At 38.9% G+C, this 16460-nt stretch overlaps 1 protein-coding gene across 2 annotated transcripts in view; it reads right to left on the reverse strand.

The window, feature by feature from the left end:
* LOC102304029 (rho GTPase-activating protein 26) overlaps positions 1 to 16460 on the reverse strand; it is an 81406-nt gene that overhangs the window by 11550 nt on the left and 53396 nt on the right. For both annotated transcript variants that reach the window (XM_005944210.3, XM_042212829.1), the window contains exons 12-21: positions 16064 to 16142; positions 15259 to 15295; positions 15003 to 15068; positions 14217 to 14291; positions 14005 to 14089; positions 12768 to 12826; positions 7616 to 7721; positions 5835 to 5994; positions 4894 to 5032; positions 4034 to 4217 (exon numbers count right to left, since the gene is read on the reverse strand). In XM_005944210.3, coding sequence (XP_005944272.1) covers positions 4034 to 4217; positions 4894 to 5032; positions 5835 to 5994; positions 7616 to 7721; positions 12768 to 12826; positions 14005 to 14089; positions 14217 to 14291; positions 15003 to 15068; positions 15259 to 15295; positions 16064 to 16142 — 990 coding nt within the window. The remainder of the gene's footprint in view (positions 1 to 4033; positions 4218 to 4893; positions 5033 to 5834; positions 5995 to 7615; positions 7722 to 12767; positions 12827 to 14004; positions 14090 to 14216; positions 14292 to 15002; positions 15069 to 15258; positions 15296 to 16063; positions 16143 to 16460) is intronic.

Here is a 16460-nt window from a genome sequence, read left to right on the forward strand (position 1 = left end):
AATTAAGCAAGTTCGAATTTACCTTCAACATGCTTGGAGACATACAGTGCAAACAGAAAGGGACAAAGTATAAAAAACAATTACATCAAACATACGGTTTTGCCCAAGCACAAGTATAAGGGGATAAAAGGAAAAAACATAAGGATAGCAGGCTTTGAACATATAATTGCATACACCATTAGGTGCTCTATCATAGCTCACAGGTTGTTCACTACAGTCATTAAATGCTTCTTCCTTGTGACTCATAAAGCAAAGACTTTCCAAAAAAGCCCTTTTCTCTGTCCGCTGTTCTCTGTATTCTTCAGAGCATCTCTTAAAGCACCTGTTCCTGCTGTGGATTCTTATTTCTCCCCTCATTTCACATATCACGAATAACACTTCTCTAGACATCCTAATGTGGACCCTGGGCTCAGTTTAAAAAAAAAAAAAATCCCAAATACATTTATTATTACACCTGGAATATAAAGTATGTGTTTTCTATGAATTGTGTGCACAAATCACTCAAATTATTAAACGATGAAAAATGTAAGTTGTGACTTTTTGTATGCATAAACATTTTTTTTATCCGTTAGCTTTCTCTCCATCAAGCAGAGCAGCAGTTGCATGGAGCCCATTAAATTTCAATTGTATCACTACAGCATACGGGCATACATCTTTTGTTTTATGTCGTGCACACAATATCAAATCAAATCCCTTTTATTGTCACATCACATGTGCAGGCACACTGGCACAGCACATGCGAGTGAAATTCTTGTGTGCGAGCCCCACAAGCAACAGAGATATATAATATATAGAGTATACTGTCTATATACAGCCATTGGCTTTCGTTTGAAAAAAAAAAATGCTTTCAGTAATATTAGTATTAAAGATAAAATGATGATTTTTTTTATTTATTTTGTTTTTTTAATGATTGATCTATTGTGATTAGTAAAGATAGCATTTAAGCCAAATATAAGCATACCATAAGAAACAGGAAAATACTTCAAATACATCATAAGGATGGCTCCAACCGACCGCATGCTCAGTGAATACCTCAGGCAGCAGAAACCCAAGAAAGAAGAGGATAAGGAGGATCCATCATGGAAGGATAGACCCCTATCTGTACCACCAGCAGACCGAGGAAGTGGCTGACCTCCAGAAGTCCTACCAGTGGCTGGACAAAGCTGGACTGAAAGACAGCACAGAGGCACTAATCATGGCAGCACAGGAACAAGCTCTGAGCTGGGGTCTATCACATCAGGCAAGCCCTCAGGTGCAGGCTGTGTAAAGATGGCCCTGAGACAATCCAGCACATAACAGCAGGGTGTAAGATGCTAGCTGGCAGGGCATACATGGAACTCCATAACCAAGTGGCCGGCATAGTATACAGAAACATCTGTGGCGAGTATGGCCTGGAAGTCCTGAGGTCAAAATGGGAGACGCCCCCAAGGGTGGTGAAAAATGACCGAGATACGATCCTGTGGGACTTCCAGATAAAGAGAGACAAAACGGTGATGGCTATCCAACCAGACATAGTGGTGGTAGACAAACAGAGGAAGACGGCCGTAGTGATAGATGTAACAGTTCTGAATGACAGCAACATCAAGAAGAAGGAAGCTGCAGAAGTACCAAGGGGTCAGAGAAGATGTGGAGGGTGAAGGTAACAGTGGTGGTGAGTCTGTGTTTCCACAGGCCCCGCTAGTTTAGAGACTTATTCCTCATGAAGAACGAAAACAAGACAGAACATCTTCAACCGGTCTTTTACTCGCTAACGAGGGAGAGCTTTGGTCAGAACCAGGCAGTGGAGCAATGCTCCTCACCTGTCTCTAGCCCAAATCCTTCAAAGAGCAGCTCCCCTCGTAGCCTTTTTATTGACATGACAGTTACAATACACATCACAGCACAAGCACCTCCCACCGTGTGTGTGTGGTGTGTGTGTGTGTGTGGTGTGTGTGTGTTGTGTGTGTGTGTGTGTGTGTGTTTGTGTGTGTGTGTGTGTGTGTGTGTCATGGGGGTGCGTTTGTGTGACCTCCTGCTCACCAAAAGGGTCATAAAAGCAGGAAGCTTCCAACAAAAGAAACAGATCTTTCAGATAAGATGTATCTACAATAAAACCTCCACCTACCCCAGCACAGAGTGGCTGGAGAGGTGGTCAGGATCAAAGGAATCTCTTTGATCCTACTGCTTGAACTGAGACTTTACAAATTTAAGAAACACAATGACAACATTCAACAATTTGACTTAACAAGTGGTCCCAGTGGTAATAGAAGCACTAGGTGCAGTGACTCCCAAGCTAGGCAAGTGGCTCCAGTGAATCCCAGGAACAACATCATCAACAAGGGCAGGAGGTATGTTTCTGTTCTGTTACAGTCCACAGCCATACTCAAGTAATCAGCAGCCAAAAGTATTTTTGTTGTTTGATGAAGGAAACCTTACAGTACTGATCGCCGTTCATTTCTAACATTAATCAAAGTTCAGATTGAAGATGCAAAATTGACACAGAACTCACACAAATAACAAAGTTAATAAACAAAGGCTGGGTGGAACAGTAGCATGCTGTTGAGAAAATTAAAAAATGAATTCCAAGCCGTGGGAGATAATAAAGGAGAATGAGTGGCAGTATCAGTGGAAGAGAAGGAGAAACAATTATTGGTGACAGACTGGGCCTGCAGTCTTTATAACTAGGTGTATGTTAACAACAAACACCATAAAATAATATCAGGATGACAGACAGAAGATATTGTTTGTGTTCCTGTACATTTGTGTGTCAGACCATATGCCTGGCCAACCTTTGTCTCTGTGAGTTCCAGATTTAACGTTTACATAAAAACATGGTTATTTTCAGCATGAGACAGGTTCAGTCAGCCCTGTGATAATATTTTTATCTCAGCTGGTTTCAGTTCTTAAACTGTCAATCAGACAAGATAATCTGACAAGCGAACACACTGTGAGAGGTAAATCTGAGACACTTATTACCGTACCAACTTTTTAATGCCATAAATTGAGTTTTAAACTAAAAGTGCACTGAAAAAACCAAAGACACAATCTTTTAGAAGTTGGATTTAAGGTGCATCGACTCCACGTGGGACATGTCATCTGCTGCATGTCACCCTCTCGTCAGTGAAGAAAGGGGTTTATGACTGGATGTACGTTTGCCACTTTTGTCATGCTGCTTTGCAACAGATCATGAAAGAAAGACAAAAACTCAGCTTTTGCACAGCATGACAAATATCAAGTACTATTTATGCTTTTTCATTGTATCAAAACCTGCTTGGCTAGATTATGCAGCAGCTATTTTTAAATTGTATTCATTCAGGAGAAGCAGACAGCTGCAGAACTTCACCAGAATCTTTTGGGATTTAACCAGCCAGTCAAAAGTATACTTCACTAAGCTCCTGGCAACCATAGATGGAGATGTATACTGATATACAAATACGTAGCACAGTGTTTCATCAGTGTGATTGAAAACAGTTTACATAGTGTATATATTTTTTAGTTTGTATGTATATTTGAAGTTAAATGTTTTCATATTTGTGCACAGAGCTTTATCTGCTGTACCTCATATATTAATATGTTCAAAATACCCTTTAAAAAACCATTAGACTGCTAAGTTATCTTTACTACCTTAATTTTCTTCTTAAAATTCTTGTTAATTTTATGTAAATCACCAACTCATAGATGCTTTCAGTGAACAAAACAAGTCCATCACAGCTGTCACAGGGCGAGAGGCTGCGTACACCCAGGTCACTACTCTAATGGACAGAAACAGCTCGCTCACATCTACTGCCGATTTAGAATCACCAGTTAGCCTGAGAAGCATGCTTTTGGACTGTGGGATTGAGCCAGAGTCCCTTATGAAAGATGCACACTCCACACAGAAACGTCCCAGCTCTCCAGTGCATTTGAATCAAGGACACTCTTGCTGTGAGGTGACAGTGCAAACCACCACACCACTGTGGCATTTTAATGTTTAAATCGAGTGCACGTATTTATGCTGGTGCATCTGTTAGAAACTACTTGGGTTAACCTTATTTCGTAATGCTGTCCTACTCACAGTGATGTGGGCCGGTTCTGCCGGCTGTCCTGCTCGCCATCATTGCTTGTCAGGCTGTGTCTCGGGGTTCGACCTTGGCTGCTGCTGCTGCTACTGCTGCTGCTGCTGTTACAGTTGGCAGACGAGGACACCGAGTGTTGCAGGTCAGCAGCTGTGGCGTTGCCAACACTGTTCCTTTTCTCACCTGTAAGAGTAAATGTGTGAGTGATGCATTCCTTGGGGCTTTCTCATTTCATAAAAATGGTTTGAACTATTTAGAAAAACTGGCAACCACTCTCACTGAGATTAAAACTCCTCTGAGATTTTTAGTAGATGCACTTATGGTATTAGTTTGAAAATCCTACGTTGACTCGTTCCTGGGTTATCATATTCACAAACTCTGGTGTCAAAGCCACCCGTTCTTCCGCTCACCTGGCGGTGTGACGAAAATACTCCAACAGCCTTTTACAGCTGAGAGGTAAAAACCTTGCATCCTTATTTAGTGTATCAGATTACTGACCTTTAGGGGTCACTTTTTTTGTTTTTCACCAAGGCTTTTAATAGGGAGCCCCCCCCTTACAGCATTATTTTGGGTGCTTTATTCAAGAGTACGAAAGATCATTATGAGGTTTACTTATCAAAGCTGTTAGCAAGGAAAATTCCGCTGCAATCCTGCATGTCTGACAAACTTCCTCCCTTTAATAGGTGGCTGAAGGAATTAGGAATTGTTCTGTTTGTTGTTCGGTTTGTTTGGTATACCTGTGTTGTCTATGTTTTAATGCAAACAAACAGATGCTTTTAAAAAAAACAAAAATTAAATAAAGAAATCCTAAAAAAAAAAAAAATAAATCATTTGCATGAGGTCATGTCCTTCAGCTTACCCTTGTGAGAATGTGTCGGGGTGTGGAAAAGCGTGAGTGGCCTTTCGCTGCAGGAAGGAGTTTTGCTGTCTGTGCTCCTCCTCCTGGGCGTTTTCAGCTGCGTGTTGGACAAAGAAGAATTCGGCATGTCCCTGAATATCTGCACAAACAACACAATCAGAATTAAATACAAACTAAGAAACAGCACAGTGCATAAATCTGTAAATAGTGCTTTGGCAAACTTAAATTTGATTCCAGTGATATAAAAGCAAACAATAATTCACCGCCCTTGCCCATTATGTTGAGGACAGACATTAATTCATTTGTGAGCAGAAGCATTACACTGAATATTAGTTCCTGGATTTTTTTTATTTTGCAGCAGAGCTTCAACCATTGCAATTACAGAACACTGCAACAAAGCTGCTTGCAGCTGCGTGTGAAACGTCTTTTAAATGAGAGTAATTACACATGTAGAGCTTTAACAACAGGGGACATTGCTGGGTCTAGTCTGAGATTTGTGGCAGTGATCATGGCATTACTGAAATTTCCTTCCACTTTAAGTACAGTCAGGAAAGTAAAATCCCCACGACGTGATAAAAATAAACACAGGCAGTAATTTTTTTTTTTTACCTCCGCCTTCCTTGAACCGATTACATAAGTCTATTAGTTTTCAAATATGCTTTTTAGTTTGTTATTGCAGGCTGTGTTAATCGCCTGTGACACTGTACATGCTTGTTCACTATGGTGAGACAAGCGTGTTAAAGATTTTTGCTTTCTTTTACTATATTTTCACACATTCCAGTAGATACAGCAGTAGTCTGGGAAAGTCAAAAGACTGAGGAGTGCCAACTTGAGCTGTGTGTGTTTGTCTATGTGTCTGTATAAATACACAATGTCTGTGTAACGGGTGCATTTAATCTCTCTGCAGTTATGCTACTCATTAAGGTTATGCATCATCTTACCCTCTCATGGTGCTCTATGAGGATCTCCACAACAATGTTCTGGAATTTAATGTCCATGATGGCTGCAACAGTCTCCTCCTGTGGGCGGAGCAGAGTTGGTCCAAAGACTACACCCAGATTGGCAATGGTCATGAGGTTTTGTTGATGGTGACTGGCCACACTATTAAGGTTACACAAAGAAAAGGGCGACACAGTAAATCCAAATTAGAAACGTGGAACTTGACACGATTTGAAGCTACAGTTCCTGACAGTTTTTTTCTTACATTAACAAAGTCTCACATGACGCATCACTCACATAATTATTACCTATATATAGAGCCTCACTTATTTTACCCATTTTCAGGAGAAGCAACTCTTATTTTTTTTTCTGTCTACAATAACAGAAGTAACACTAACATATATGAATAAACAAACAGACAAAAGAAACAAATGAACAAGAGGAGCCTGCAGAGACTTTATAGAGCTTACAGGAAAAGCAAATGTGTTTTCACTGCATTCAGATCACAATCCTGATTTCAAAAGCTGCCAAACAACACAGGTTACAAAAATAAAAAAATTTAAAAAAAAATAAGAAACTCATATATAATGTAAGAGCTCAGTCAAGATAGATCGGCACATTGCCTAAGCAGTCCAAAAAAATGGCATTAAAGCAGGAAAATCATAATGAGGGAGAATATGTTAAACCTGATTGTAATAATAATACATAATAATACATTTGGCTTACACTTACGCTCTCATTAAATCTCAACCATTACAAACCTCATTGTATACACTGAACAATGCAATAAATCTTAAATCATACATGAACAAAATGACACAGAGAGCTGAGCTACAGTGTGATCCAGCCTCTACCTATAAGCCTGTGATGATAATAGCTATTGGCAGCTGTAATCCACTAAACCCAGGTAACATGTCCTCGGAACTCTCTGCAAATGCGCTCACCTACATGTGGTTTAAATGCGGCTTATGTCCTCATTACCACAGATTGTATCATGCTGTTGCTGTCGAAGAAAAGCCAGATAAAGCCATGGGGGCTTAGATGCGGGTTTACACTGAAAACACAAAGCAAGGTGGGTGCTTTGGAGAAATAAGTACACTTAAGCTAGCAGTATCATGCTATCTCTGCTTATGTGTTACAGCAACTTGCAGAATGTGACCTGCAGAAAGACAATGGGTTTTATTCACAATTTCTCTCACCTGTACAATACAAAGCACCACTGCATGTGTACAGTACAGCAGCATCTAAAGCATTGAAGCAAAAGTCTAAATTGTGACAAGGGGTTTTACTAGGTGGGTGAACTTAAAGTCGAGCGCTAATCTTGCTGGGAAAGTCGGGATTGGCATCAGAAACAAGTAAAGTTTAAAATTACATTACATAAAAAAAAATATGTGCAATTTCTTAACCTTTTAACCACTTTTAATCCAATTGTAAACTAGACACTGAGAATAAGGTCTGATTAACTCTTCTTGGTACTGACAGAAATACCTGCATCCGGCCACTAGCTCGTCTTTCTTTTTAAAGGCCCAAGTCCAGAAATAGATTTCGCCTACTGGGTAGCGGATGGGTTTCTATTTTCAGTACACACAGCATTAGCGCATGTGGTCAACAGATTACGCTGAGCATTAATTCTTTTGGACAGCAATTAAGCAAAGAAGCATTATAGCAATTTAAATGGAGTCGCTAATGCTAATAACACTACACAGTGTTAAACTGCTTTAGAAATGAACAGCGTATAATGCAGTTACACCTCTTGTCCCATGTGTGCAATTTTTCCACTTACTTGGCCAGGTGCTTCACCAGCAGCTCCAGCATCTGTCTGTTCTTCTCTGGTAGCCGGTGCACTAGCGCGTGGACCTCTGTTACTCTAGCCTCTGGATTGTCCATCTCTGGATAGAGACACATATTAAGACTTGAGAGATTCAAGTGTGTCGCTGATTATTAGATCTTTATTGACACAAACAAGCACATACAAAGCCATCAAACAGGTAATTTTGCAACCATGCAAAGCAGTCGTGATCCCTTTTTTATTTTTGTGGTAAACACTAAAAAGCAGTCATTCCAATACACGCCACAGAAATTAAACAAGTATACCCAAGATTTCAATAAAATAAAAGTCTGAATAACATCCAGACTCGGTGGAGTTCTTAGATGTCACACAGATATTTCACATCCTTTTTCCTGTCGCTACAACCAACTATCATCCTAACACAGTCTTAAGCTGCTTATATTCTTTGGTAAACACATTGTTTTCCAACAATAATTAAAAATCAGACCCACATATGCCATCTTGGCATTCTATATAATCACTATGAGTATCAACCTGCAGTTCTATGAAAACGCACCATAAACTCATGTTTGTGCCATTTTTGTGAAAAAAAAAAAAATAGTCCAGCTGATTTAGGAAACCAACTGACGCAATGGGCTTGAGTGTCATAAACAAGGTTAGGTAAGTGATAAATATTCAGGGGGAATCAGGGTTTCTGTGTACCATTGCCAAACTAGTTATGAAGCGCATATTAAAACGTTTATCTCCACAAGATGCAGAGACAGAGCAGAGGATGCATGTGGGTATTTATTGGCACTGTGTGTTTAATACTGTTACAAAGTGGAAAAGCTCCATGGCAAGCAGGGCAGAACAGCCTGTTGCTGATGAATAACTATAATAACTCAAGCCTGCGGGGCTAGTCAATAAAGAGATGACAGCAGACTCACACTATATCAACCTTCAGGCCCCAGCTGTCAGTGCCAGGCAACGCTCCCACAACTGATAGAGCATCTTATACACAGGCAACCATAATTTTATTATTTTCTTACATAACTGGGCTGGGCTCCAGCAGACACACATATATACAAAAAAAATAAAAATAAAAATCAGCATTCCTTATTATGGTGCCGACAGCTTTACACACATGCACAAAAGGACAAAAAAACAAAACTTTGTTTTTCTTTAAACCTCAGCCCAGACATGTGTAGTCACAGCACAGTACGAATACACATTCGGTTTTACAGTACTGAAGACCTTTAATTTTATTCGGAGTAGATTTAGGACACCATCAAACGCTTTCTGAATTTAATAAGAGTAGGAATCCAGCCAACATCAACCGCATCCCAGGAGAGAGATAAACAAGGAAATTACACTTGATTCACCAATAACCTGTTTTCTCATTATTGAGGAAGCTGCTAATGTGATGCAAGTTGAGTTTTGGGTGCTTTTAAGACCGTAGGGAAGCAGTTACTTACATCGACGGATCAAGATGATTATGTACAGCAGCCAAAACAAATCCGTTCTTAATATGTCAAATGGCACAAACATTTGTTTTCAATCGTCATTCGGTTGTTTCAAACATTTAACTGACATTTTGAAAAGACTTTAAGCTCTAGCATTAAAACTGGAAGCAAGACTGGGGATTTAGAAATATTGCTACTACCAGCTTTTCTTCTGTTTTACCTCTTCATCTGCCCTAAATATCCACAAAGACACACTGCTCTAGTTACTAGTGTGCATGCACCGCTAGCAGCAATGTAACAGTTTAGTCTGCAGAATGTCTTTATAAACAGCCTGTGTGTCTTGCCCATGCTGGTGGTGACTGGCTAATCATTAATCCTGCTATGGTGTTCACTGGACACAATGCTGTTCAGCCAGATGAGTCAGTCATTTAAAATGAGTGAACAGGCCAATATGTCTGAACTCACACAGGAGTAAATGATTAAATATAGAGAAATATCTCACTAGATATAGTGATTAAAAAAATAAATTAAGAAAAATCTGGTACATCTGTGACTGATGAAGTGGTTTGCTGATGTCACAACTGAAGGATGATTTTTAAACCATGTTCCATGGCCCGCAACTTTAATGTTTAATTAAAGTTTAATGTATCCTGGCACGCATAATGTACCAAAATAAGGATTAAATCATAGAAAATGTAGGGATAGAAGAAAAATATTGCAAACATAGTATAATAACCTACAGATCAGGGTATTTCCTGACCTATTATTTTCCAGAAATTTGCCTATTCAGCTTTAAGATTATCTGACACTTTTGTAGAAAAGGCGGCAAACAACTCCGTCTATCATGCATAACCGTGCTTTAGAAGATTAATGTCAATTAGTACTTGCTAAACAGGAAGAAACAGTACTTGTTAAATTGGCTTCTTAAAAAAAATAAGACTTTGATTTACGTGTCACGGAGATGAGGCTCATCTCAGGTCTTTCTTATGGACTGCATTAAGTAATGCAAGTGAATAACGTTTGGTAGATCTTTGTAGATGCCTTACAAAATATCACTCCTCCTAGTAGGAGTGAGAAATAAAGCCCAATTGGAAGGAATTCTGGTGATGTACATAAATATTAGACACAAGATGGACAGAGTCAGAGCATTTTCTTCATACACTCTATACTTTCTTTTCTATTCTGTCTCTCGTGAAATTTGAGAAGGAGGAAGAGCACGATGCAATATCAGATCTTGTGGGCGGAGTTGGTGAATACATGTAAAAGAGAGGAGAGAAAAAAAAAGGGAGGACCTAAAAGAGAGAGTTCAAATGAGGACGCTGTCTTTAAAAAACACCCTGCTGCTTCGGCAGAATTCCACCTTGGAAAAAAATTCGAAAGCTAAGTCACACAGACAGAGGCGCCTTCTTGCACATATGCATTCTGAAAGAAATTTATGACATCAACCAAACTAATGAGTGTCGCGGAAAAGAGGTCAGGTTAGGCACACAACTGTAAACTTATACAGCAACTTCACAAACACAAGTATTTTTTAATGATTACTAAAAAACCATAATCGCATCCATTATCACATGGGTGGTCCGCCTTGTTTTCAACAGAGCTATCTTGGTAGACTTATCTGCCATCCTCTTTTCCTTTCTCTTAATACACTCATAAAAAACAATCTTCATTGGATTCACTGCAGAGCCTGTCTTGGTACCGTGGCCAGAAACAGACAGTCGTTTCCTGGACTTCCTTCCTATGTCAGCTTGGCATCCTATACGATTAGCTACTGCCAAACAAAGAAAACAAATCACTAAAGCATCCTCCAACACTAGAATTGTACTAATCTACTTTGTCTGTGTCAAATATTCATTAAAAAATGGGAAGCAGCTACATGGATAACCATGGTTAATCGACCCAAGCAAGCTAAACTATGGTTAAACAGAGTCAGAAAAACAAGGAAATCCAAATGAACAGATTTAGCAAAGGAGGGGTTCATGCAAAGTCTCCATTTCATGTTCTAAATCAGTTGGTGCTTGCAAAAGTTTATTTTGTAGCCTAGCAGCCTCATGACAAGAATCTAATACACTGAAATGATTGCCATGGCTGTTGGAGAGTTCAGGCAATCTATCTTCCAGGCAGCTGAGGGTTTTTTTTCTTTTAATAAAATATGTTTCCTGACTCAAACCACACCCATCAGGTGCAGTTACCAAAAAGGAGCATTTTGCAGCTGCTATGTGATCCACTGAAATTCAAAACAGTAAACCTTTAATTGGCTGTCCGTTTCTGATAAGCTCTCCAGGCTTCTTATAATATTGTATAACTCGCACCGGATAGACAGAGTTACCAGTTCCCCGCTATGTATGTATATAAACTGTTTAATTAAAAACCGTCTAACAAGACAGGAACACCATAAAACACCTTATTTAGAGAATAAAGAGAGTTTTTCAGTGAATATATTGTCACTCTCCTAATTCTACTAAAGAAGAAGGGAAAATAAAAAGCAACCATAAACTTTGAACTACTTATAAACATATGGGAGCATATTAAATATTCTACCAGCAAAGGATTTGTGGAAATAGAACATCTCTATGATAGTAATTCAGAAGCCAGAGTAGTTCTAGATACTCTGAGGCCTGGTGAACTGTTATTACTGCTGTCAATGTGATAATAGAATAATTATGAATTTCAACTAACCAAATTTAGGACATTTAGCCTATTTTCCTCTTTAAACACAGCTGATCATATCCAGCGATACAAATAACCATTTGCCCAGCTATGCTATTTAACTATTCTAAAGACAGTGGTCTAATTTCAAGACAGATTTTTTTTTTTCTGTCTCCTTGGGAAGCGTAGTCTACAGGACATCGCCCTCTTTTACCACATCTGGAAATCTGCATATAGCAAAGGAGGCACCATGTTAATGTACTGACATTAAAAGCAGAGTTTCAGAGTATTTATGAAACTCTGTTTCATAATTCTCGGCTCTGCAACGTGTTCTGCAATGTGCATTGCGCCACAATGGACAGCGGAGTGTGGCTGCTGCTCCAATCAGCCCATCACAGCAGACGCACCATCGGCAGCAAAGCCAACAAACCGTGTGCACAACATTTAGTTAGAAAACACTTATTTGTAAGACTCTCTAACTGTGAGATAACAGCCACGCTGCAATTTAACAAGTTCAAATAAGAAGCTGCAGGTCTCACCTTCTAGGGAATCCTGATGTAGATAATCAGTGTTTAACACCCAGGAGGAATACTTCCTGGATTTTTGAGTCTCCTGTAAAATCTGACTCTGTAAAATCTGAATTTTCATTTCTCTTTTACATAGTTAGAGGCAGCTTTCATACTGGCACAGCTGTGAGTTTTAGCCTGTTGAAAAGTTGGCATGGAGCAGGATCCGAATCTGGGTCATTCCCCCAACACAGTGTGATTGTTTGTTTTTGTGTTTGTGCAAGACTTTTTATTCTCAGAACCAACATGATGCAAAATTTCACCAACTCCAATCAACCATTTATAAACTGAAATGAATCAACAGGATTAGCTTAATTTAAAAACAAACAAAAGCTATTTAAGCATTGTCTAGTCGATTTTTATCCAAGGTAGCCTTGAAGAGAAGTCTGCACTATTTAATATCAAGGTTGGCTTTAAACAACTTAAACAGCTTGAACAGACATTTTGTGAAGAAAACGAGATATCAGGAGGCAAAAGGAAACTACTCACTGGCAGCTTTTATAAAGCTCCTCTGGTACTGGTATGTCATGAGAGGTGCAGGTAGCATTCTGGAAACATAAGATGTCAGGAGAAGATTATCAGCAAGGAAAATGGAACAAGAGCTTAGGATTGGCTTCTCTGGAAAAAACAATAAATCTGAAGAGTTCTGTACGAGCACTCATCTCACTACAGTTTGGAGAGAAATTAAAGGAAACACCAGGATGAAGTGTCTTAGTATGGTATTGGACCACCATGTGCAGCCAGAACAGCTCTAATCTGCCTTGGCAGTCATTCTAGAAGTCTGGAACTCTACTTGAGGAAGGAAAGACTATTCTTACAAAAGATACTCCTTCTTTTTATGATAGTGGAGACTGCTATCTAGTAGCTTAGACCAAAATAATTCCTAGGTGTTTAGTTGGGACATTTTTTCTTCAATTTATCTTTTTCTATTTTCTTCACCTTCTGATATTTTCTCTCTACACACCAGCTTGACATGAGCTTTCTCCTACTGCCTGATGTGAATAATGGCACCTGCTGGTCTTCAATGAGGCCTGACTTGAGGTCTTGATGGTGTAAATGGGTGTATGTACGAGAGAATTGACAGCAGGTGTTTCTATAAATCTGTCTGTTTATGTACCGGCGAAGTGCTTGCGGGCAACCGAATGAATACGAATCTTTGTATGCCTGTGGATTTGTGTTGTGAACAGCATAGATTCATTTAGCTACAGCAGATTGAGCACAGCACGAACACCTCTGCTACTCTCATTCCTTCCTTACATTTTCTTTCCATTTCAGCTGCTCATCTCTGGCTTCCCACAATCGCAATCCTTCTCTTATTGTTGCACCGCACCAGAGGAAGTAATTTAACTATAACGTGCAATGTAATGACCAGAATATCGGGCAGTTTTGACACAGCATTAACTCTGAGTAAATAACATATATAAAATAAAGAAAAACAGACCACAAATGATAGAAATGACAGCAAAATCAAGCAAAATATATTCAGGCCAGAGGTCTTTTTAACAAGTTATTATGTGATAAGTGCAGAAAAGTGCTATAATTTAGAATAAGAGGAATAATTCCAAGACACGAAAAGCACATTTAATTCATTCATCACGGTCACAGAGGTTAAAATGCACTCATGCTCGGTGAACACTGGAAGAATTATTTTTTGCCAATAATTCTTAGTAGAAGAACAAATGAAATCACTGTGAGTTTGCATTTATGTAAGAGTTTTCACACAAACCTGAGATAGTGCTTGATAGCACTAGTTATTGTTTTAATCTCCCACTCTGGGCTTTCCAGCTCTACGTCAGCACACGTCTTTGGATCTGATGGACAAAAATATGAAGAGAAAAAGAAAGAAACAAAAGAGATCAATTTTTTTTAAAGATATTTTAGTTACTGTTTTGATACAATTTAAACATGTGCTTTTTATTCATGTGCTTCAGTGTTTACCCATAGCCAAGCTCAGTAGTTTTTGTATTTTGGAGTTGACGCCAGCGATTCTGTACAAGCCCTGTTCATCGATACCTGAAGGAGGAGACAAGAGATCATCTGTAACTGATATGATAAGCTCAGGACTTTATGATACTACAAAATTCTCCAAACCTGTCCAGCTAAGAAATCCATTCATCTACAAGCTAAATACAAAACCACCTGACAAAGCAATGAAAAGGTACAGAGTGACCAGAAATGGGTGCTCTTAGTGCAACAGATAAAAAGAGGTATTGATATTGTAGATCTGTAGGGAGCGATGTCCAGACACATCAGGAAGGGTTAAATCGCACTCATAGCTCCTGAACAGAATTTCAATTCATGCAGACTAATGTTCTGCATTTTTAAAAATATTCATTTATTTTTTTAGATTATTTGCAATGATTTTGGTGCAAATATTTTAAAAAAGAGAGAGAGAGAAATAATATTCCTAAAAATTCTATTTAGTATCAAATGAACTGAGAAAAACTTCAGTTCTACTGAGATAAATCCTTAAAAACGCATGGCAGCAAAGAGAGCTTTACGGTGACTGCAACACTGAATGCAGTAAAAATATTCACGAGAAGACTGTAAACAAACAGTCCACAAACAGTATTATCTTCTGATATTTATTGAAACTACTGTCAATGATTTGGATACAGCAGACGATAAAGTTTATTGGATAAAAAAAATACAGTGTATCACAGCAAAGAAGCAAAAAGATTTACAGAGCATTTAAAAAAACAAAACAAAGGACATAACGTGTACCTCGCGTTTCCACCGCATAGATGAATTTTTTCATCACGTTGAACCCAATGACATCCAGCTGGGCCACTGATGGAGCAGGAAGCGACAAGAATGAATCTGAGCCAACTATCGATTTGTTTTAACATCACTAAAAACACAGTGTTCCAACCTAAAAGTTTGTTGGCACTTTTTTAGGCACAAGTATTATTAGGTCTTATATATTAATTGAAGATGGCAACGATAATCAACTCAATCCAAATAAATTAAAGATACTTACTGCCTTCACTCTGGTTATCTTTATTGAGGTTGTACACCTGCAGAAATAAAGAACAGAACACTTCACAGTTATGCTTAATTAGGGAAGCAAACATAAGTACATTACCAGTGTTTCACATGCTATAATATAAATATAAATATAGATAAATCTAGTTATGCAAGCATATAGTCAGGGTTCTTTAGGGAATATCCACTTATTATTTCTATCAAAAGTCACATTATATAGAAAATACAGTAGCTATGACTCTAATGCTCAGATCCATCCTTTTGTCTGCTGCTGGTATTTCACAGTCATGATCTGTGGCAAGCTTGTAATGACGAGAAGTAGGAGCCAGAGAACAAGATCGCCAGCATTTTTTAATTTTATGACCGTTCCCCTGAACTCTGCGTGTTCCAACTTGTGGTGAGCTCCTGAATGTGGATTACCTTTGCACACTTGAATGCAGACATGAGGGAGGTGTTGGAACAAGAACACATCGGAATAAGAGTGTTAAAATAGACTTCCAGCCAAAGAGCACGGAGGTATAAACCAAGTGCTGAGGAAGTTGGTTGGCAGAAAGCTGATGTGTTGATTGTTGTGGAGCATAAAGACCAAATTATCCCTCTCAGACTTATGTTGTGTCTCTCTAAATGTGACCAGACGTGGACAGCATGTGCTGAGGAAAAGACGCAGAATTTGAGCCAACAGTTTTCCAATTACACCTCGTGGTTTGTTTAGCTCTCATCCCATCCCCTTTTCTGTCTCGGCCTCACTCTCCTGTTTGTCTGTGTCACATGAGAACAAACTGGTAACCATGGCAACCTACCGGTTCTCTCCCATCCATGGCCTCCATCCACAATCTACGGTCTTCTTCCGACAGAGCCTGCATGGTGATCACTCCCGGCCTTCGCACACAAGCAATAACAGGAAAGGCACATAAGCTTATCAAACATACAGGTGAGCGGCAAACATTAGGTGTTAGATCATCAAACCTCAATAATACAACATAAATACACACAAAGACAAACATGTCGATAACTGGTGCAACAAGTGGCACCTATAAATTGAACCACAACTGTAATAAACTCATCGTATTTAAATAAAAAGTTTATCAACTAAAGAAATTCTTATGAAGGTTTTCAACTAAGTAGTTATATTTTCTAACTAAAAACGACTTAATAGATGTGCCCATTCTTAGATAAATGCCAATCTTGTTCTTTTTA

This window comes from Haplochromis burtoni, unplaced genomic scaffold, assembly GCF_018398535.1.
Source record: "Haplochromis burtoni strain Fernald_Lab_line unplaced genomic scaffold, NCSU_Asbu1 Contig_395, whole genome shotgun sequence".
Taxonomy (NCBI): domain Eukaryota; kingdom Metazoa; phylum Chordata; class Actinopteri; order Cichliformes; family Cichlidae; genus Haplochromis; species Haplochromis burtoni.